Below are 19,483 nucleotides of genomic sequence, written 5' to 3'. Positions count from 1 at the left end.
TCAGAACACCGACTATTATTTACTTTCAATATTTGGCTTTTAGCCATCTTTGTGAGCACGCATCTCTGTGAGATTGTTTTAGCTATATATTGCATTCTGTGAACAATAACATCATTGGTTTAGAGGTTTCCAAACAATCTGATCACTAATTCTATAGGTGAGAGTGACAATGGAGTGTTTGTGCAACTTGGGTGGAGTAAATATCACAACACATTTTTGTTCTGATATACTAGTTTACATCTTTTGCCGCTGAATATTATTGAAAGAAAGATAGGCAAACAGATGAACAATTACTACCCACCATTCCCTCCCATTGGAACATGCCTCATTCACCTGTCTTTGTTTTGGCATAATTTCTACAGCTTGTAGCCCTTGCTGTCACCAACCCTCATTTGTTTGCCACGGTCAGGCATGTTTTTCATGGAAGACTAAAAACACATGACATTACTTGCATGATGGACATGCACATTTACAGCCATCATGTAATGTCCATGACAAGGGTGTACACACACAACTGGCTTCTTACAATTTCTGTGTAACAAATCCACCCACAAGAAAAGATGCTCACCCAAGGTGCCATGCAGTGAGACTGAACTCAAGATCACAGTTGAGAAGCAATCTTCTTAACCACACAACTATGTCTGCACCTAACTTCATATGTATGTATGTATGCACATATATATATATATATATATATATATATACAAACACGCACAGCTAAGTGACACTGTTGCTTATGGCGACGACAAGGGTTCCAGCTGATCTGATCAACAGAACAGCCTGCTCGTGAAATCAACATGCAAATGGCTGAGCACTCCACAGACACGTGTGTACCCATGACAGTTCTCGGAGATTCAATGTGATACAGGATGCAACAAGGCTGGCCCTTTGAAATACAGATACTATTCATTTTTGTCAGCTTAGTGAATTAGAGCAATGTGGAAATAAAGTGTCTCGCTCAAGGACACAACGTGTCACTAGGAATTGAACCCTCGACATTTATGATCTAACCACTAAACCATGTGCCCTCCCTCTCTCTGTGATGGCTGTGTGGTAAGTAGCTTGTTTATGAACCACATGGTTCCGGGTTCAGTCCCACTGCGCGCCACCTTGGGCAAGTGTCTTCTACTATAACCTCGGGCCGACCAAAGCCTTGAGTGGATTTGGTGGACAGAAACTGAAAGAAGCCCGTCGTATATATGTATGTATATATATATATATGTATGTGTGTGTTTGTACCCCCAACATCACTTGACAACCAATGCTGGTGTGTTTACATCCCCGTAACTTGGCAGTTCGGCAAAAGAACTGATAGAATAAGTACTAGGCTTCTACAAGAATAAGTCCGGGGGTCGATTTGCTCGACTAAAGGTGGTACTCCGGCATGGCCACAGTCATCCCTCTCAATAGGAAAATGATAATTTACATAAAAACTATCCATAAATAAAATGATACTTACTTTTCCAGTTCTGATAGCATAAACAGCAACCCGACATATTATAAGAAACCATTTTATATGGAGAAACTGAAGTGTAAGCAGCAAGCCATTATATATATACCAGCCAGGACAGAAACCAACAATTGGATGAGCCAAGAACAATGTACTATATACAATTCTACAACAAAAAACATATAAAACATGTATTAAACAGTTAAAGGTGAATAAAATCATTAGATTATACATACAAACACATTATACTATAATGACCTTAAAATTTGAGAATTTCTTGAGGTCATTAAGCAAATTAAAAAATGCAATGAATAATTACAATTTCTCCCTCGTAATAATTGGTCATTTATTTTATTTATCATTTTATTTTTTTTGTAACAATTTACTGATAAACACTGAATATTAATGATTGTTTCTAACAAAAGTTTGAATATTAGTAATGAGAATTAAACTATAACAATATTGTATTAGAATAGACATAGTTACATGAAGTTGCACTGTTTGTGGAGGAGTAACTTTCAGAATTTTATGACCAGTATTTAGCCAAATATTCTCTGGCAAGATATGAAATTATCAAACTATTACATCATTCATGAGAAATCAAGTTATTCGGCTTGCCATTGAAATTTGGCAGACACTGTTGTCTGCCAAGTTCCAATGATGGAACATGAAGAGAATCGAGCACCATCTGGTGGCAAACACCAGACAGAACAAAATAAAATAAATGGTAATCTAATGGCTTCTAGTTTGAACTTTTGGCTTTAAAGTCAAATTCAAGAATTCGATATTCTGAACCAGAGAAAAATCTGCATTTTAAAGCAAAGAAAATATTTCTACAGGATGGTGTAATTCCTCACAAAAATGCTGGAAACTCTTCTTCAACTGAGAATAGTCTTAAGAAGCCTTTACTTTATACACTGACAACAAACATAAAAAAGACATGTCAAATTTACCACACCTGCCAAAAAAAAACCCCAGTACTTGTGACCTTGTTTATCACTGATTTATAATCATTAATGTTATATTTATCTGTGATAAGCATAACATGGTACACTCAATTTTGAACCATGTGCTTTTCACAGATTGATCTGTGATAACACAAATTGGAAATCAGTCAAAGATCTTGCTTGTTCCCCCCTCCCCCAAAAGTGCCCAGTGACCACCTGCAATGGTCAATTACTCAGAATGCACTGACTACCACTTCTGTTTACATGACCAAGCTGTATAGCTGCTCATTTTTTTAAATATGGATTTATGTACTTGCACACATCAACATGAGAACAGTGAACAGCATAAATATGAAGGCACCTGACTCTAACCAATGAAGTAAACAAGTGTTATTCTCTACAGGAAAAGGTAGAGATGAACAGGAAAAGGTAGAGATGAACAGGAAAATATATGACAGTGGAAGCTTTGCTGCTGTGGACCACGAGTTTGGTGTCAATGAATCAACCATTTGTTCCATTTACTAAGTGCATGGAGATGATTCATTTATCACTATTATGGAGTGTTTTAACTAAACCTTCACAATGAGTGAGGGCAGAAGCACAAAATTATCTCTTCAGCCCTAAGATTACAAATATGTAGGAGGATCAACCGGATTTCTCACTTGAAATATTAAAATAATACAGTTTAACTAAAGTACTGCCAAATGACAATACAGGGAAATAAATAATTAAAACCCAGGAATATAAACGTGAAGAATGTTAAAATAAATATATATATATATATATTGAATAGTAGGATGTGTAAAGCAGGGATTCCCACTCTGGGGAGCCAACATCTCCTAGGGGTGCAAGATGATATTTTCAAAAATGCGACAAGAGAAGGAAATATACATTGTAGTAACATTTTGGTTTTCAGAATAAAATTATCCATTAACTTTGAAACTAACTTTATTTCATTTAGTGCAGAGAGAACTTTAAGAGATTATGATCAAGAACAACATCCTCATTCCATTTGTAATGACATCCTTAAGAAAATCTACATCCAACTATCTTGTTTATCAACACAAGATCTAAGAAATACGTGAATCTCTAAGCAGACCTGCAGATTGCAGTCAGCAAGAAAGTTTTTAAAAGAGTCATAAATGAGAAGTAGGTGTAATAAAGTCAGTGAATTTTAAGTTCGCAATTTTGACTAATTTCACAGTTTTACACAGTACCTTAAGGAGGATTAGAATAATGATCAAGGATAGAGGATATGGTAAACAAATGCTACCAACTTCATCATTAACATCACCACCACCACCAACCTCCATTTGAAGCGATGTGAAATTAAATGTTTTTCATTCAAGCTTATAAAGTTATTTCCAGAAAAGTGAAGACTGGTACTTACCTCCATGGAAATATCACAAGCCTTGTAATAAACCAAGTGCTAGCAAAAACAACAAAAAGTATGTCGCACATAACTAGCTTGCCACAGTATTTCGCCATTTTAGCAGACTGTGAAGAAAAGAAAAGGAAATTATAAGAATATTTTTGTGTTTAAGAGCAGATGTCGAGAAGGATAAGATGGAATAACTACAGGGAAAATAAATAATGATAATAATAATGGCTTCAAATTCTGGGATGAGGCCAGCAATTTTAGGAGGTGGGGGTAAGTTGATTATATTAACCCCAGTGCTTAACTGGTACTTATTTTATTGAACCTGAAAGGATGAAAGGCAAGGTCAACCATGGCAGAATTTGTACTCAGAAAGTACAGAACTGGAAGAAATATGACTAAGCATTCTGTCTGGCAGAGTAACAATCCTGCCAGCTCACCTGTTTCTAAGCAAGGCAAAATTTTACTCATAGATAGACATGTCTCTCAAGGAAGACTGCAAACAAACAAACATCTCTTGTATGACAGTGATGCTCATTTATATCACATGATATCTAGACAAGAGCGAGCGCACGCACGCACGCACGCACGCACACACGCACACACACCACAGTATTGACCAGACCATCAAATGCTGTTATCCACAGCTGGCCGCAATATGCTTCCACTTAAGACTTGTTTGTGCCATTCTTTTCCATCTTGATCCAGATTACTTGACCAGCTCATCTTCCCGTTGTCGTGGAGGCCTTCTCCAAACTCTTGGATACCACCCAGTAACTGCACAAGTCTACCTGTTGTCTGTGAACCTTGCGACATATCTGGCCCAGCAAAACTTGCGCTTTTGGTATTCTGCAATCACATTGTTTACTTCATTCTGTTCTCACGCTATTTTATTTATATATATATATATATATATATATATATATATCAAAAGTATATGTTATAATATTATTCCACAGCCATACCAACAATCCAACATACCTCCATCATCAGCTGCCCCATATATATATATATATATATATATATATATAGAGGCTTCTTCGAATTTCCATCTACCAAGCTCACTCACAAAACATTGATCAACCTGGGGCTGTAGTAAAAGACATACATCCAAGGTGCCATGCAGTGGGATTGAACCCAACCCAAGACCATATGTTGGAGAGCAAGTACCTTATCCATATAACCATATCTACACTTCCTTCATAACAATCTGTAAGTTGGATCCCAAAGTCAAGCAGTCTAACATACCAATTTAGTGAAAAAAGTTATTTTATATTACTATACAATTACTTGAAAATAACTAAATCATTTCCAAAATTAATTAAAATACACTGCCCATGCATTTCATAGATTTATTTGCATTAAAAGTAATTATTGGGTTGGCAACTAATTTCCCACCATTTTTTTAAATTTTGGAATTTATTTCATTTTTAAATTTTGGAATCTATTTTCTTTTTTTGTTCTAGTTAATTTTAGTTAATCTTCAGATCATTAAAATGTAATGTCAAGTTAAGAAAAACGAACATTTTTGACACCTCCTTTTTGCTTTTAATCAAGGTTCTAAGGCCGCAAAAGCTGCTCACGACATTTGTGCTGTGTATGGAGAGGGTGCCATAGCTGAAAGAACCACTCGTGATTGGTATGCCAAGTTCAAAAATGAAAATTTTGACCTCAAAGGCATACCTCGTTTTGGCCGTCCAGTTGAGTTCGATGAAAAGTGATTAAACCAACTTTTGCATGAAAATACTTGTCAAACAACAAGGGAATTGGCAGAGAAAATGGAATGCTCCCACACTGCTATAGAGAAGCATCTTCACTCTATGGGAAAGGTTCAGAAGTATGGAGCATGGGTTCCACATGCTTTATGTGACAACAACAAAAATCAACGAGCCACAATCTCAGCTGGTTTGCTTGCTCGTCACAGCTCAACTCATGGACACAAGCAACAATTTCTTTACTGAATCGTTACTGGCAACGAAAAATAGTGCCTGTACATCAATATGAAGCAGCGTAAGGAATGGCTTAGCCCCAGTAAACAAGTGACACCACGCGTGAAACAAGATCCTCATCTGCGTAAAACGATGTTGTGCATATGGTGGGACTGGGAAGGGATTATCCATTACGAATTGCTTGAACGGAACCAAACGGTCAACATGGAACTCTATGTTCAACAGATGTAACAACTCAACACGGCTATTCAAGAGAAAAAACTTAATCAGCAGCATGGAGTTCTTCTGCTGCATGACAACGCCCACCCTCAAATCACCAATATGACCAAGGAAGCCATTCAAACTCATGGCTGGGAAGTGCTGCCATATCGCTGTACTCTCCTGATTTGGCGCCAATGGATTTCCACCTCTTTTGATCTCTTTCAAATGCTATGCATGGAGTTTCATTCAATACTGATGCAGAATTAAGAGCTTGGTTGGATCAATTTTTTGATTGGAAATCGGGTGATTTCTGCCAACGAAGTATTGAAAATCTTGTTGAACGTTGGGAAGAAGTTGTAAACAACAAGGGTGAATACATTATTGAATAATTAGTTGTTATTTTTTATTAAACCTTTCAAAAAAATTTTTATTCAAAAGAAACGGCTGGAACTTAGTTGCCAACCCAATAGATTTGCAAATAAAAAAAGAAACATGTCTACTATCAAAATATCAAATTTACAAGAAAAAAACTAACTAACCCCAGTTACTATCTACTGTGTTATTTTTTTCTTTCAAATGTGGCCAATAGCAAACTTTAAAAGTTAGATAAGATAGATATGGAAATAAAGAAACAAAATATAAATTGAAATTAAGGAAAACATTCAATTTTATCTAATTACAATCACAGAGAGTAGAAGTTTGGCGGAAGCATTTTTTTTTTCTGTCATTCATCACAACTAGTTCGAAACCTAAATTTTATCTTGTCAAAACATTTCACCTAAAACTCCATTTATTAATAGCTTAACACTTTTAAGAATACACACACACAAATTCACACCCACATACACATGCACAGTCACACACGCATATGCACGCACAATCACTTCCTTTCTCTCTCTCCTTTTCATGTACATGACCATACAGCTATCTAAATATTGATTTCGAATTTTGGCACAAGGCCAGCAATTTAGGGGGAGGGCCTAAGTCAATTACAACAACCCCAGTGCTTAACTGGTACTTATTTTATCAACCCCGAAAGGCTGAAAGGCAAAGTCAACCTTGGTAGCATTTGAACTCAGAACACGTAGACAGATGAAATGCTGCTAAGCATTTTACCTGACATACTAATAATTCTATAAATATTAACTGGAGGACAGATTTGAAGCTGACCAGGAGGAGAGAGGACATTATCATTTATAAAGCCATGAATGACAAAGAAAGGACTCTGACAAACAACCGATAGATTAATTAAGCAAGTAGTTAAAGAACTAACCAACTGATTAATAAAGAAGTGAAACTGAACCAGTGCATGTGCTTATTGTTGGCAAAATGACCCTCCCAAGATACGATAAACATTACCATTAAAAATAATTTGATAAACTAATTTAAGAAAATTCAGTTACAATGTCACTTTTTTAACCTGTTTCAGTCATTGGACTGTGGCCATGCTGGGGCACCATCTTGAAGGGTTTTAGTTGAACAAATCAGCCCCAAAATTTACTTTAAGCATGGTTTAATTTATCAGTTATAGGCGCAGGAGTGGCTGTGTGGTAAGTAGCTTGCTTACTAACCACATGGTTCTGAGTTCAGTCCCACTGCGTGGCACCTTGGTCAAGTGTCTTCTACTATAGCCTCAGGCCGACCAAAGCCTTGTGAGTGGATTTGGTAGACGGAAACTGAAAGAAGCCCGTTGTGTATATGTATATATATATATACATACATACATACATACATACATACATACATATATGTATGTATGTATGTATGTATGTATGTGCGTGTAGACACTGAAACTGAATACAGCCCCTGGACACATCAAAACCTGTAAGACCATCCAGCACATGCCAGCACGGAACATGGACATTAAATGATGACAATGTACATATCTATAAATGTATATCAGGCACGTGCCACGAGTAATTACTCGTGATAGCAGTCGGTGACGTTTATGTTTTGCAGCTTTCTTCATGCAGTATTAATTTCAGTATACAAGAAATTATGCAAACATGTTTGCAGTAATATGTATGCTCAGTATTATACAAATACAATTGTATATTCACAAATAAATAGAAATAAAGAAAGCTAGTTCATCAGACCACCAGAACACCATGGTCCAGTTCCAACCTTCCATTCACTGTGTATATAAGGAGTGAATTTTGTGTGACTATGTTATGATGCAGGTATACACCTCTGGTATAAAACAGTGTCACACAACTAAATAGTTGGTCCTGGTTATCTAAAATAACCTTTTACAGAATATTTATGTTAACACAGAAATCACTCCATGTACTCGAACACAGGTGTGATATTCAGTATACACTGTTCAGCTACTGACTGTTAAACCAACACACATTGAACTAACAATAAACCAACACGGTTGAACTAATACTGTCAAGTACCCCCTTGACAGTTCACTCAGTTCTTATTTATTGTAATCAGTCCACCTTCAGTCATGTGGGGGTGTTCAGGATTCTCCCATAACAGAATATTTAGAGTTGAACTGTTGATGTAACTATGATGTTCTGGTGATGTGATGAGCTAGCTTTCTTTATTTGCATTAATTTGTGAATATACAACTGTATTGTATAATGCTTGAGCACACATTAATGCAAACATGTACACATAATTTCTGGCATACTGAAATTAATACTGCATGAAGAAGGTTGGTAGAAGAACTGTAACCTATGGAAGTCAGTTAAATAAATCTATGTTCACCTAAGGGCTTGAAGTTTTAGGGGATTACAAGTATACATTGTGATGTCTATACCCTACTCAAAAGTAATTTCTGCTTCAACTAAAGTTGGAAATTGAAACCTCATTCTATGAAGGCTATCCTGATGCTTACCATTTGCTGTGTGATTATTGACAAGAAATGAGCAGGAGTGACTGTGTGGTTAAGAAGTGTACTTTGCAATGACAAGGATTTGAGGTTTAATACTTCTACACAGCACTTTGGACCAGTGTTAGCAAGAAACTGTGTGAAACTAGATCGGAAGAGCTGTTCATGTGTGTGGGTGATAGGGCTCAATCTGACACCCTGTTTAAACTGGATTCACAGATGCCTTTAGGAGTCCAGTCTGTTGCAAATATTCAGATCAGATCTCCAACCTGAGGTTAACTTCCTTGCCTTCTCCTTTAACTAAACCATAAAAAGATCCTGTTTAGATCATCCTTTAACATCTATTTTCTTTGCTGGCATGGACTAGAATGTTTGTTAGAGGCTGGTGTGCCAAGGTCCAGTATCTGCCTTGGCTTCTACAGCTGGATGCCCTTCCAAATGTCAACTATTTTACAGAGTGTAACTGGGTACTTTTTTCTCATATCACTGGCACCATTGAGGTCTACACATGAAAATACTCAATACTTAAAGTATAGATACAGCCATAGTTTCACTGATGTGTATTTCTGCAAGGAAGATTAATCAATGTACCATTTGATAAACATATCGTTGTTAAAAAAGAGAAGTGAATTTTATAAGAAAGAAAAAAATAAAAAGGCAATTTGAACTGAAATATGAACGAATATCCCAACATGACAAAAAATGTAAGACACTTACCTCTACAAGGGGATCAACAGTGTCATGAATTACTAGCACCAAAGTACCAACTCTGATCATATTCTGAATCCATGAGAAAGTCAGCAACAATAAAGTTATAATATGGTGAATGAAGAGTTCCCAAAAGTCCTGTAAATAATAAATACAAGAGTAAATTCCAAATGTAATATATATAGACATACATTATATATATATATATATATATATATATAAACTCTGCCAAATTAGATTGGAGCCTGGTGTTGCCATCCGGTTTCACCAGTCCTCAGTCAAATCGTCCAACCCATGCTAGCATGGAAAGCGGACGTTAAACGATGATGATGATATATGTATATATGTCTTCTCCATAGATATTTCCATGATCATTACTCAGATAAACTTAAAGGTCTTGGCAGAGAGTATTAGACCAGTAAGTGTCACTCCTCTTCCCAAGTGCATCATTTCTCTGTTGATCTTCCTCTTAGTCATATGTCTTTTATTCTGTTAGCTTCTTTCTTTGAACTGCTGTTCTCTGGAACTTGTTACCATTGTCTTGTTTTCCTCTAGTCCATGATATTCAATCCTTTAAGCTTTTGGGTAGTCAACATCCTTTGAATTTGTAAACTCCCTTTCTTCTTCTTTGTAGTCCTTTACACTATAGGAGCCAGAAGCCTAGTTCTGGACAAAAATGTTGAAGAAAAAATTACGACATGGCACTTAATAACAAATATGTAAATGCTTTTTACCTTTCGACGCACATCTGTGAAATGAAGCACCAAACTGGAGAGGTAGTAGCCAATCTCTATTATGTAAAACCAAAAGATATCATTGCTCACATGCTGAAAAGATAAATTAAAAACCTTAGTTTAGATATGCTGATATGAACTGTCGATATTACATCATGATCAAATAAGCAGTCAGTGTCTGATGATGTGAAGAGTGAGAGGAATCTAAAATAGCTTCTTCCAAACTGTCACCTCACCTAAGAGTTTCCAGTTTTCTTTATCTTAGGCCTTTTGACCTAGTGTTACTTCTCATGTTTCCATAACATCAGGATGTTTCCTGATAAGCAATATCTAACCCCTCGTTAGATATTTTCTTTACTTGAAGCACCATTAATAATTAAAGCCTCTACTTCAGTTAATCATTTTAGCAGCAACTCAAACATAAAACTTCTAAAAGTTGCATTAAAAAAGAAAAAAAATTTTTTAAGTGCAAGTCTTTAAATTTTAATTCTACACAAATGTCAATTCTTACCATTGTTAAACATCATTTGGTAATTTAATACTCTTTACTACCCGCTTGTGTATACCTGGTTTCATTAGGCACAAAACTGAAATGAGCCCACCTTCAGAGGTACAGCTGATCATGATACAGTATCAATACCTTTAATGTTCAAATCTTAAGTACAATGTTCCACTGATCCACTGAAATTTTTATCATTAACAATACTGAGTACCTACATCAGTACAAGTTATATACATGTAAAGGAAATAATAAGATTGCATACCAGGATTAGCTCAACAATATTAGTATACTGGATTGCTGATTTGGATAGTCAAACACTGCTACTAAACATCCCTCTCACTTTCTGTTGAAAGTATGTAATTTAACCCTTTAGCATTCAGATTTCTCTGTCAAATGTAATGCTTATTTATTCACATTGTTTTGAATTAATCATGTATTATCTTGTAGCCTTGAAATTTTAATGATGTGATTGTTTATTTTTAGAATGACATTGTGAGGTAAGTGTGAGAAGCCAAATCTGTCTGGTTTGAACATAAAACAGGTAAAATAGCTGGGGTGGACACAGCCAGTTTAAATACCAAAGGCTTAACCAAAGGCTCTCTTTAGTACATCTTTATGTGCCTCACAATATCTACTCAGCTGACAAAAATATAGCATCCAAATAGCCTTCAATTTTCATCATATTCTAAAAATATTATACCACTAGTATTAATTTGAGGCTGTTTCACATGCATATATTAACTCGTTTCTAGCCTGGCTAGATTGCACACAATACATTATCAATTTTTCAAGTGAAACAAAGCATTTTTGGCTTGGTTCAGGATATCTGAGGTATTCATCAGTGAGGAGACCAAATCAGGTCAAAGCATTGTCTGGTGATCCACCAGCATTCTGATCGAAGCCCTGTGTTTTAACACACAAGCCATTGAGAAAATTTCTCTGAGACAAAATATTACAAGTAGTGCCATTCCACATTTATACACATTATAAATCCTATACACACCATTATAACGTTTCTCTGGGTTTTCATCTTAGATACTAAGCATCACATATCCTATAATGCCATTCAATTCTTTCTTAATGGCAGCCATTCCACAAATGTAGCTCTCAATTTATAATTAACACATTCTGCATTTCTAAGTTGCTTCTATTTTATTTTACTTTATAAATACATTTCTCAAATTGCTATTTTGTGCTTTTTTTCATTAGTCCCCAACCCCACCCATTTTTCCTATCTGTTTTAGTAATTTACCTGGCATCTTATTCATCTAACTACAAATAGTACACTAAATTCAATAAACACTTCTGATATCTCCCATGTTCTCTCTCTCTCTCTCTCTATATATATATATATATATCAAAGAGTGAAAAGCTATTCAAGATACAAATATGAAATTTTTTTTTCTCAAATCTATGAGGATAGAATCAGAGAATAAATGGCCAAAATATCTTTACATCTGGTGTCTAGTAGGCAACTAACACTTCTGTTAGTTAATGCTGCCATTTTAATATTTTAATGCAGCAAACAATTCTATGAACCCAGGCCAGCAAGTAAGTTATTACAAATACAATGTGAAGAAATAATGCAACAAAATGAGATGGAAGATAATTGATGATGAGCATGCAATGATATGTGACAAAAGTAACATCTTGAAGTACTATATGTATAGTCATGAATAACTTGGAGCAAAATAGTTGGGATTGTCTGTTGAGATACTCTAGCAAACTGTTCTGGTCATCTATTCACATACTCAGGCAAACCACACTTAAGCCACATCATTTGTCTCTTCAGATACTTTGGCAAACTGCAGTGTTCATCTTCCAAGATGATCCTATATACTAAGCTATATACCCCATTACTTGAGTTTTGGTGTACCCAGGTCAGTCAATAATCCCTTGGCTCTATATAGATTTTTGTTGCATAATATAATTTGTATCTACTCCTGTAGATAGATATAAATGTATATATGGTTGGTATATTTGCAGACAACTCAGATGCAATAAATAAATATTGAAAATAGTCTCCATTTCTTTGCAGAGTGTGGTTTCGATCTACAGAACCCCAGTGTTATGAGCCCATTACACTTCAACTGCGCCACTCTGCTCAACAAGGGATTAAGTAAATATATAATGTATTATTTCTTTTATTGTCTGTTCTGGCTTACATTACTTTTATTACATCATCCATCATGTTATTTATTTATTATTCATTTATTTACTTCTATTCACTGGACTGTGTCAAATGTATGAAACAGTCACTTTACAATACATGCTGCAGCACTGCACTGTTAATTCATTTACTAAAAAGCAACATTTCCTCCTCATGATACTCAGAGAGTCACATGCATAGATCTATATGTTGTAAATGTTATCTGGGTCTCTTTATTTACCATTTTCAGATCAGCCAGAAGCAAATCAATTCCATAAATGCTTCACCAGCACAGACTAGCAAGCGAGCTGGCTAGTCTGATGAACTAATTCAATCATCTCTCCACAGTCTGCTGTACCACCTTATCCATCTCTCCAGATATTTTAATACACCACACAAGACATTCGAGCGAGATCATTGCCAGTGCCGCTGGACTGGCTCCTGTGCAGGTGGCACGTAAAATACACCATTTTGAGTGTGGTCGTTGACAGTACCGCCTGACTGGCCTTCGTGCCGGTGGCACGTAAAAAGCACCCACTACACTCTCGGAGTGGTTGGCGTTAGGAAGGGCATCCAGCTGTAGAAACTGCCAAATCAGATTGGAGCCTGGTGTAGCCATCTGGTTCACCAGTCCTCAGTCAAATCGTCCAACCCATGCTAGCATGGAAAGCAGACGTTAAACAATGATGATGATGATACTCCACTCAACTACACTATGTTTCTCAAGCTGCTCCAGCAGAACCACACTGTTTGTCTCTCCGGATACTCAGGTGAACCACACGTCCATCTCTCCAGAAACTCTAGCAAACAACAATGTTCATCTCTTTACATACATTATTGCTTATCCTGCTGAACTAAGGAGAAAACATCAATGAGCATGGTCAACTAGCTAAAAAATATCAACTAAATGTCCCTCAAATTGCACTCGTTTTAAAACAGGAAAGACACGTTGAATGTAGTCTCGGAAGAAAACCATAATAGACATGGCTGGAATATCTTTGACCACGAGTCAGTGCAATTAAGGTTGATCTAGAGTTGGACAACAACAACAAGTTTCTCAGTTGCTACATATCTTTATTTTTACTTGTTTCAATCATTGGATTGTAACTATGCTGAGCCCTTCACTCCCTCAAAGTGTTTACTCAAACAAATCAACCCAAGTACTCATTTTTAAGACTGGTACTTATTCTGTTGTAGTCTTTTGCTAAACTGATAGGTTACAGGGATGTAAACAAACCAGCACCAGTTACCAAGTGGTGGTGAGAGACAAATATACGCATTCTATATATAAATACATACATATCATCATCATCATCATCATTTAACGTCCGCTTTCCATGCTGGCATGGGTCAGATAGTTTCACTGGAACTAGTAAGCTGGAGAGCTGCATCAGGTTCCAATCTGATATGGCATAGTTTCTACAGCTGAATGCCCTTCCCAATGCCAACCACTCCAAGTGTGTAATGGGTGCTTTTTTACATGCCACTGGCACAGGGGCCAATTACATGACACTAGTAACAGCCACACTTACAGTTATGGTAGGCTTTCACACAATTTCCATCGACCAGACTAAATTCACTTACAAGGCATTGGTCAGCCTGGGGCTGTAGTAGAAGGCACTTTCCCAAGGTGCCGTGCAGTGGGACTGAACTCTAAATCACATGATTGTAAAGTGAGCTTCATAACCACACAACCATGCCTACACCTACATATATTGACTTCATTGTTATGTCTAAAAATACGCAACACTAGCATAGTTGGGGGGGGGGGGCTTAGAGAAGATTAAACATAATAGCTTTAAAATAAAGCATAAGTACAAGAGAAGAAAATTAAAATTGTTCAATCAACCGAAATACCAAAAAAGGAAAAAAAAATTGAAATTAAAACAAATCACATCTAGCACTTTTTTAAATTAATTATTTTCTATTGCATATTTTTGTTTAGTTCTCTTTTTCTCCTTTTAATAGTATCAGTTCCTCACATACTGGCATTTCAAGATTTCTATTAACCAGGTCTGCCCTAAAAAACACCTTATCTCCTAAGAACAAGCTAACAACATTGCAGCTTATTTCTGATAAGCAACAATTTCTAAATGCAAACTCCACCTTCAAACAACCCTTAAAACGATAGCTATTTTACTATTACTACTGAAGTAGTTCTTATTTTCCTTTTTATCCTTTATCTTTTACCCTGTTTCAGTCATCAGACTGTGGCCATGCTGGGGCAACAGTTTGAAGAATTTTAGTCAAAAGAATCAACCCCAGTACTTTGTTTAAAAGCCTGGTACTTGTTTTATTGTTTTTTGGGGTTTTTTTTGCCAAGCCACTAAGTTACAGGTATGTAAATACACCAACACCGGTTGTCAAGTGATGGTGGGGGACACAGACACAAAACCACACACACACATATATATATATATATATATATATATATATATATATATATATATATACATACACACACACACACACACACACACACGATGGGTTTCTTTCAGTTTCTGTCTACCAAATTCACTCACAAAGCTTTGGTCAGCCCAAGGCTATAGTAAAAGACACTTGCCTAAGGTGCTACCACACAATGGGACTGAACCCGGAACCATGCAGTTGTGAAGCTAACTTATTACCACACAGTTACACTTGTAGAGAAATTATTTAGTTGAGCATTCCAGATTCTTCGGGCAACAGTGTTATATCCCATATTGTAAATAACCAGAGGTCCATTATCTAAACACTGATAAATTGAAATATCACGCATCAAGATGTTTTATGCTAATTGCTGATTTGGTTCTGTGTCATACTGAAACCAACACTGATCAATAAAAGATCACATCTACAACAAACAGCTGTATGTGACCACCATCTCTTATATCAAACTTCTCTTGCAGTTTGTCCATGATATTTGCTTATAAAACATTCCCACCAAGCCATTCTCTCTTGATTTTCAATTCAATGGATTCCAAGTGTTAGGATGAACATTTATGAACTCAAGACAAAGCCTTGTGAACACTTACCTAAACCTTAAATTTCTCACTAAGTGATCCTGCATCAGAGAAATTTCTGGACGAATTTCCTGCAAGTCAGATAAGCAATCCTTTGATTACTCTTATTTAGCTCCCAAAGACATAGCTGTTCAATTCACAGGAACCTGGTCCTTACTAACTACTTCACACTAAAGGTAAAAACTTGACAACACTGCTATGTAAAGCTATGATCAAGTCCACTCTTGGTTTAACAATACATAGAATATAACTTTTTAACCAGTAATAAAAACCTTCAGCATGGAAGGAATCTGAAACCAGCTGATAACAACTTACATTAGATAGTGTCAAGAGAACTAGATTTGTCAGGTTTTATATTTTATAGGGATAAACATCCATTTCATTCAGAACAGCTGTTACACAAAATGACATTTAGACTATAAATTATTACTATTAATATATATATATATATATATATATATATATATACATACACACATATATATACATATATATTGTCAGTAAATCATAAATCCAAAAGAAAAGCACACACTAAGTTATAGAGCAGTAGAGTATTTAGAGAATGTTAGTTATGGCCAGTTCATAGGGTTACCCAAGGTTTCATGTCCATAAAGCTAAGCACTTTATGAACGTGAAATCATGGGTAACCCTATCAACTGGCCATAACTAACATCACATATATATATATATATATATATATATATAGCCTAACAGCTATCATTAATGTGAAAACGATATTTTAACTAGTTTTATGTGCAAACTATATTCTAACTAGTTTTGAAGTAACAGGTTTCCATTCTAGTTTATTGCCAAAAGTTTTTAGTCACCAGAAATGTCTAAATTTCTTTTTGTTCAAAGAAGGAAATTAAGAAAATATTCAAAACATAAAGAAGCTGTATCATAACTTAATTACTGACAAAAATATAAAAAAAAGGAAATAAAAACACACAAAAATATAGAGAAAGAAATAAAAAATAAAAACATACTAAAAATATATAACGATAAAAAGCAAGTAAGAACAGATGAAAATAAAAACAAATAAATAATCCCAGTTTCCAATATTTGCTCAATTTATTCGTAAAAAAAAAAAAGTTATTTAGTGAGAGTTTTTTTCTTCCCTTTTCCATTTAGTTTTAAAATATTTCTAACAACCAACTGAAAAAAAAAAAGTTTTTATTCATGTTAACTTCTATAAAAATATTCATATACTAAGTAAAGCTAGAATAATATTTTAAAAATATTATGGTTGCAAACATAAAATAATTCTTTTGGTTTATTTACTATTATTTTTTTTAAATACTTTATTTTTCACTGTCTTTTATCAACCCTTTTACTGCAGAATTCAGATATATCCACTCAAAATTTAATTACCTTTAACTGTGGAAAACAGTTTTATATGCTAATCTATCTTTTGTTAAGGTGTGTCATGTTTGAAACTATTTTCTGTCAAGTCTATTGAATCAATGTGACTCACAGAAAATACCAATTCTATTTTTTGGTAGATATTTAATACCATTCTTGGAATAACCATGAAAGTTAATTCTGCAGTTAAAGGTTGAAATTAATTTATTCCTTTCATTTCTAAAGAATTTTATAAAAGTAACAATATTAGGAATAAACTAAAAATACGTTTTTTGTTCATCTTCGCTTCTACAGACAATTTTGGCTGAAACTGTTTCAAATTTAGTTTTATATTTTTAGAAAGTAACCATGAAAGCTTGAAACAACTATCGCAGTCAATGTATATTTTTGCTTTCAAGAATGTCTTCATAACTTATCTACTTTTCCATGCTTGTACAAGGCAGACAGAATTTGTTAAGGTAGATTTTCTATGGCTGGATACCTTTCCTGTCACCAATACTCACCTTACTTGGGTAAGGTAATATTTCCCCAAGGCCAGACATGTTTTCATGGATGATTGGAAATGGATGACACCATTTACATGATGATAGGACTCACAGCCATCACATGATGTCAGATAAGGAGACAGTAATACACACACATGATAGGCTTCTTTTAGTTTTTGTCTACCAAGTCCAACTTATAAAGCTTTGATCAGTCCAGAGTTTTAATAAAAAACAATTGTCCAAAGTACAATGCAGTGGAACTGCACTTGAAATCATGTGGTTGGAAAGCAAATTCTTGCCACACAACCACATCTGCACATCGGACTTTTCTTAGTTTATCAATTTTATGCACGTTCTTTTTTGAAGTGTCATCTTACATATTTAAATTTTAGTGAAATAAAACAACACACTGAAATATTTTGAGGAGGAAAAAAAAAAAAAAACAACAAAAACATTTTATAAAAGCTTTAAACTGTATAAAAATTGTAATCTTACATGATGTGGATAGCCTATCCAACAATTAACAGGTTTCCACAGCCAGACTTTCTACAAAGGAAATACAACACATCTGAAGCATCATCAATACAATTAAAAGTAATTTTAAAAAATTATGCTCGTAGAAGGAAAGGGAAGTAAAATAACCACTGTTATAGGCATTCAAAAATAGAAGAGTTATACTGAAAGTAATGCAAAACTATTTCTATTAACTGATGTAGGTCATTCAAACTGTACATGTCCTCTGTAGTAACTCTCCTTCCTTGGTTTCATTGCAGGAAAATAATGGGTTCCACATGAAACAACAGGCTGTTATCGAGTTCTTGGAAAAGGAGGAGTTCAGGCTGTCTGACATCCACAGAAGGCTACAGGTTCTTTATGGAGATGACACCACTGACAAAAGCAATCTTCACAAATGGATGAAGTAGACAAAAATCATGTGGTACGAGACCATCGACTGCAACCACTAATATGAATCACTATTAAGTGGGCAAATTGACTTACACAGATGAATGTGTCACAATTTGTGAGTTTATGGCACAATATGTTACTAAAAGATGGTGGAAAGCAGAGTACTGAAAAGTGTGAGCAAAGTGAGTACCTCAGCAGTTGACACTTAACTGAGAGAAGCATGAAAGTTTGTTCTGATTTACTAGAAGTGTCTGAAGCCAATCAAGACACCTTTATTTTGCCAAACTGGCAACAGGTTATGAAATGTGGGCATATCTTTATAATCTGGAAATAAAGGCTCAATCCATGGAATGTTATCACACCTTTTCTCCAGGGATTAAGAAGAGTCAACAACTGACACAGAAAAGTGATAGTAACTGATTTTTGGAAAGATGAAGGCATCATTCACCTTGATTTTGTGGAACATGGAAGTACAGTGAACAACAAAAAGCTGTTGAGACACTCAAAAAGCCATTAGGAGGAAGGGGCAATATATATGATTAATAAAAAGATCATGCCCACTTCTGACACAATACTAGAATATCATTAAACTAAAATCTATTCTCTTGTACAATGTATTCTAAGTCATTCATCATTGTACTTTTTATGCCCATTTCTGACATGGGGTGGATAGAACATACTGAGGCAGTATGCTGGATGCTCTTTCTGATAACATTTACTTGTTTACAACTAAAGTACTTCATTCCACTGGTCCTAATACATTGTGAAACCAGTGAGCTACCAGACATACTGTTCATGTAGGATATAAACAAATGTTACTACTGCCCAAGCAGTGTAAGTGCAAAGACACATGGAGACAAACACACATACA

The 19,483-nt window shown here is 35.3% G+C and overlaps 1 protein-coding gene across 2 annotated transcripts in view; it reads right to left on the bottom strand.

Moving 5' to 3' along the window:
- The window catches only part of LOC106872705 (ceramide synthase 6), a 112,498-nt gene that overhangs the window by 2,936 nt on the left and 90,079 nt on the right, over nucleotides 1-19,483 (bottom strand). For both annotated transcript variants that reach the window (XM_052973080.2, XM_052973076.2), the window contains 5 exons: nucleotides 18,202-18,252; nucleotides 10,207-10,299; nucleotides 9,482-9,610; nucleotides 3,788-3,894; nucleotides 1,460-1,616 (listed from right to left, as the gene is read on the bottom strand). In XM_052973080.2, the coding sequence (XP_052829040.1) occupies nucleotides 1,460-1,616; nucleotides 3,788-3,894; nucleotides 9,482-9,610; nucleotides 10,207-10,299; nucleotides 18,202-18,252 (537 nt within the window). The remainder of the gene's footprint in view (nucleotides 1-1,459; nucleotides 1,617-3,787; nucleotides 3,895-9,481; nucleotides 9,611-10,206; nucleotides 10,300-18,201; nucleotides 18,253-19,483) is intronic.

This window comes from Octopus bimaculoides, chromosome 1 (assembly GCF_046866305.1).
Source record: "Octopus bimaculoides isolate indiv1 chromosome 1, ASM4686630v1, whole genome shotgun sequence".
In the NCBI taxonomy this organism is placed as follows: domain Eukaryota; kingdom Metazoa; phylum Mollusca; class Cephalopoda; order Octopoda; family Octopodidae; genus Octopus; species Octopus bimaculoides.
Note: the sequence above shows the minus strand (reverse complement) of the source record. Positions and strands in the feature narration are given on the sequence as shown.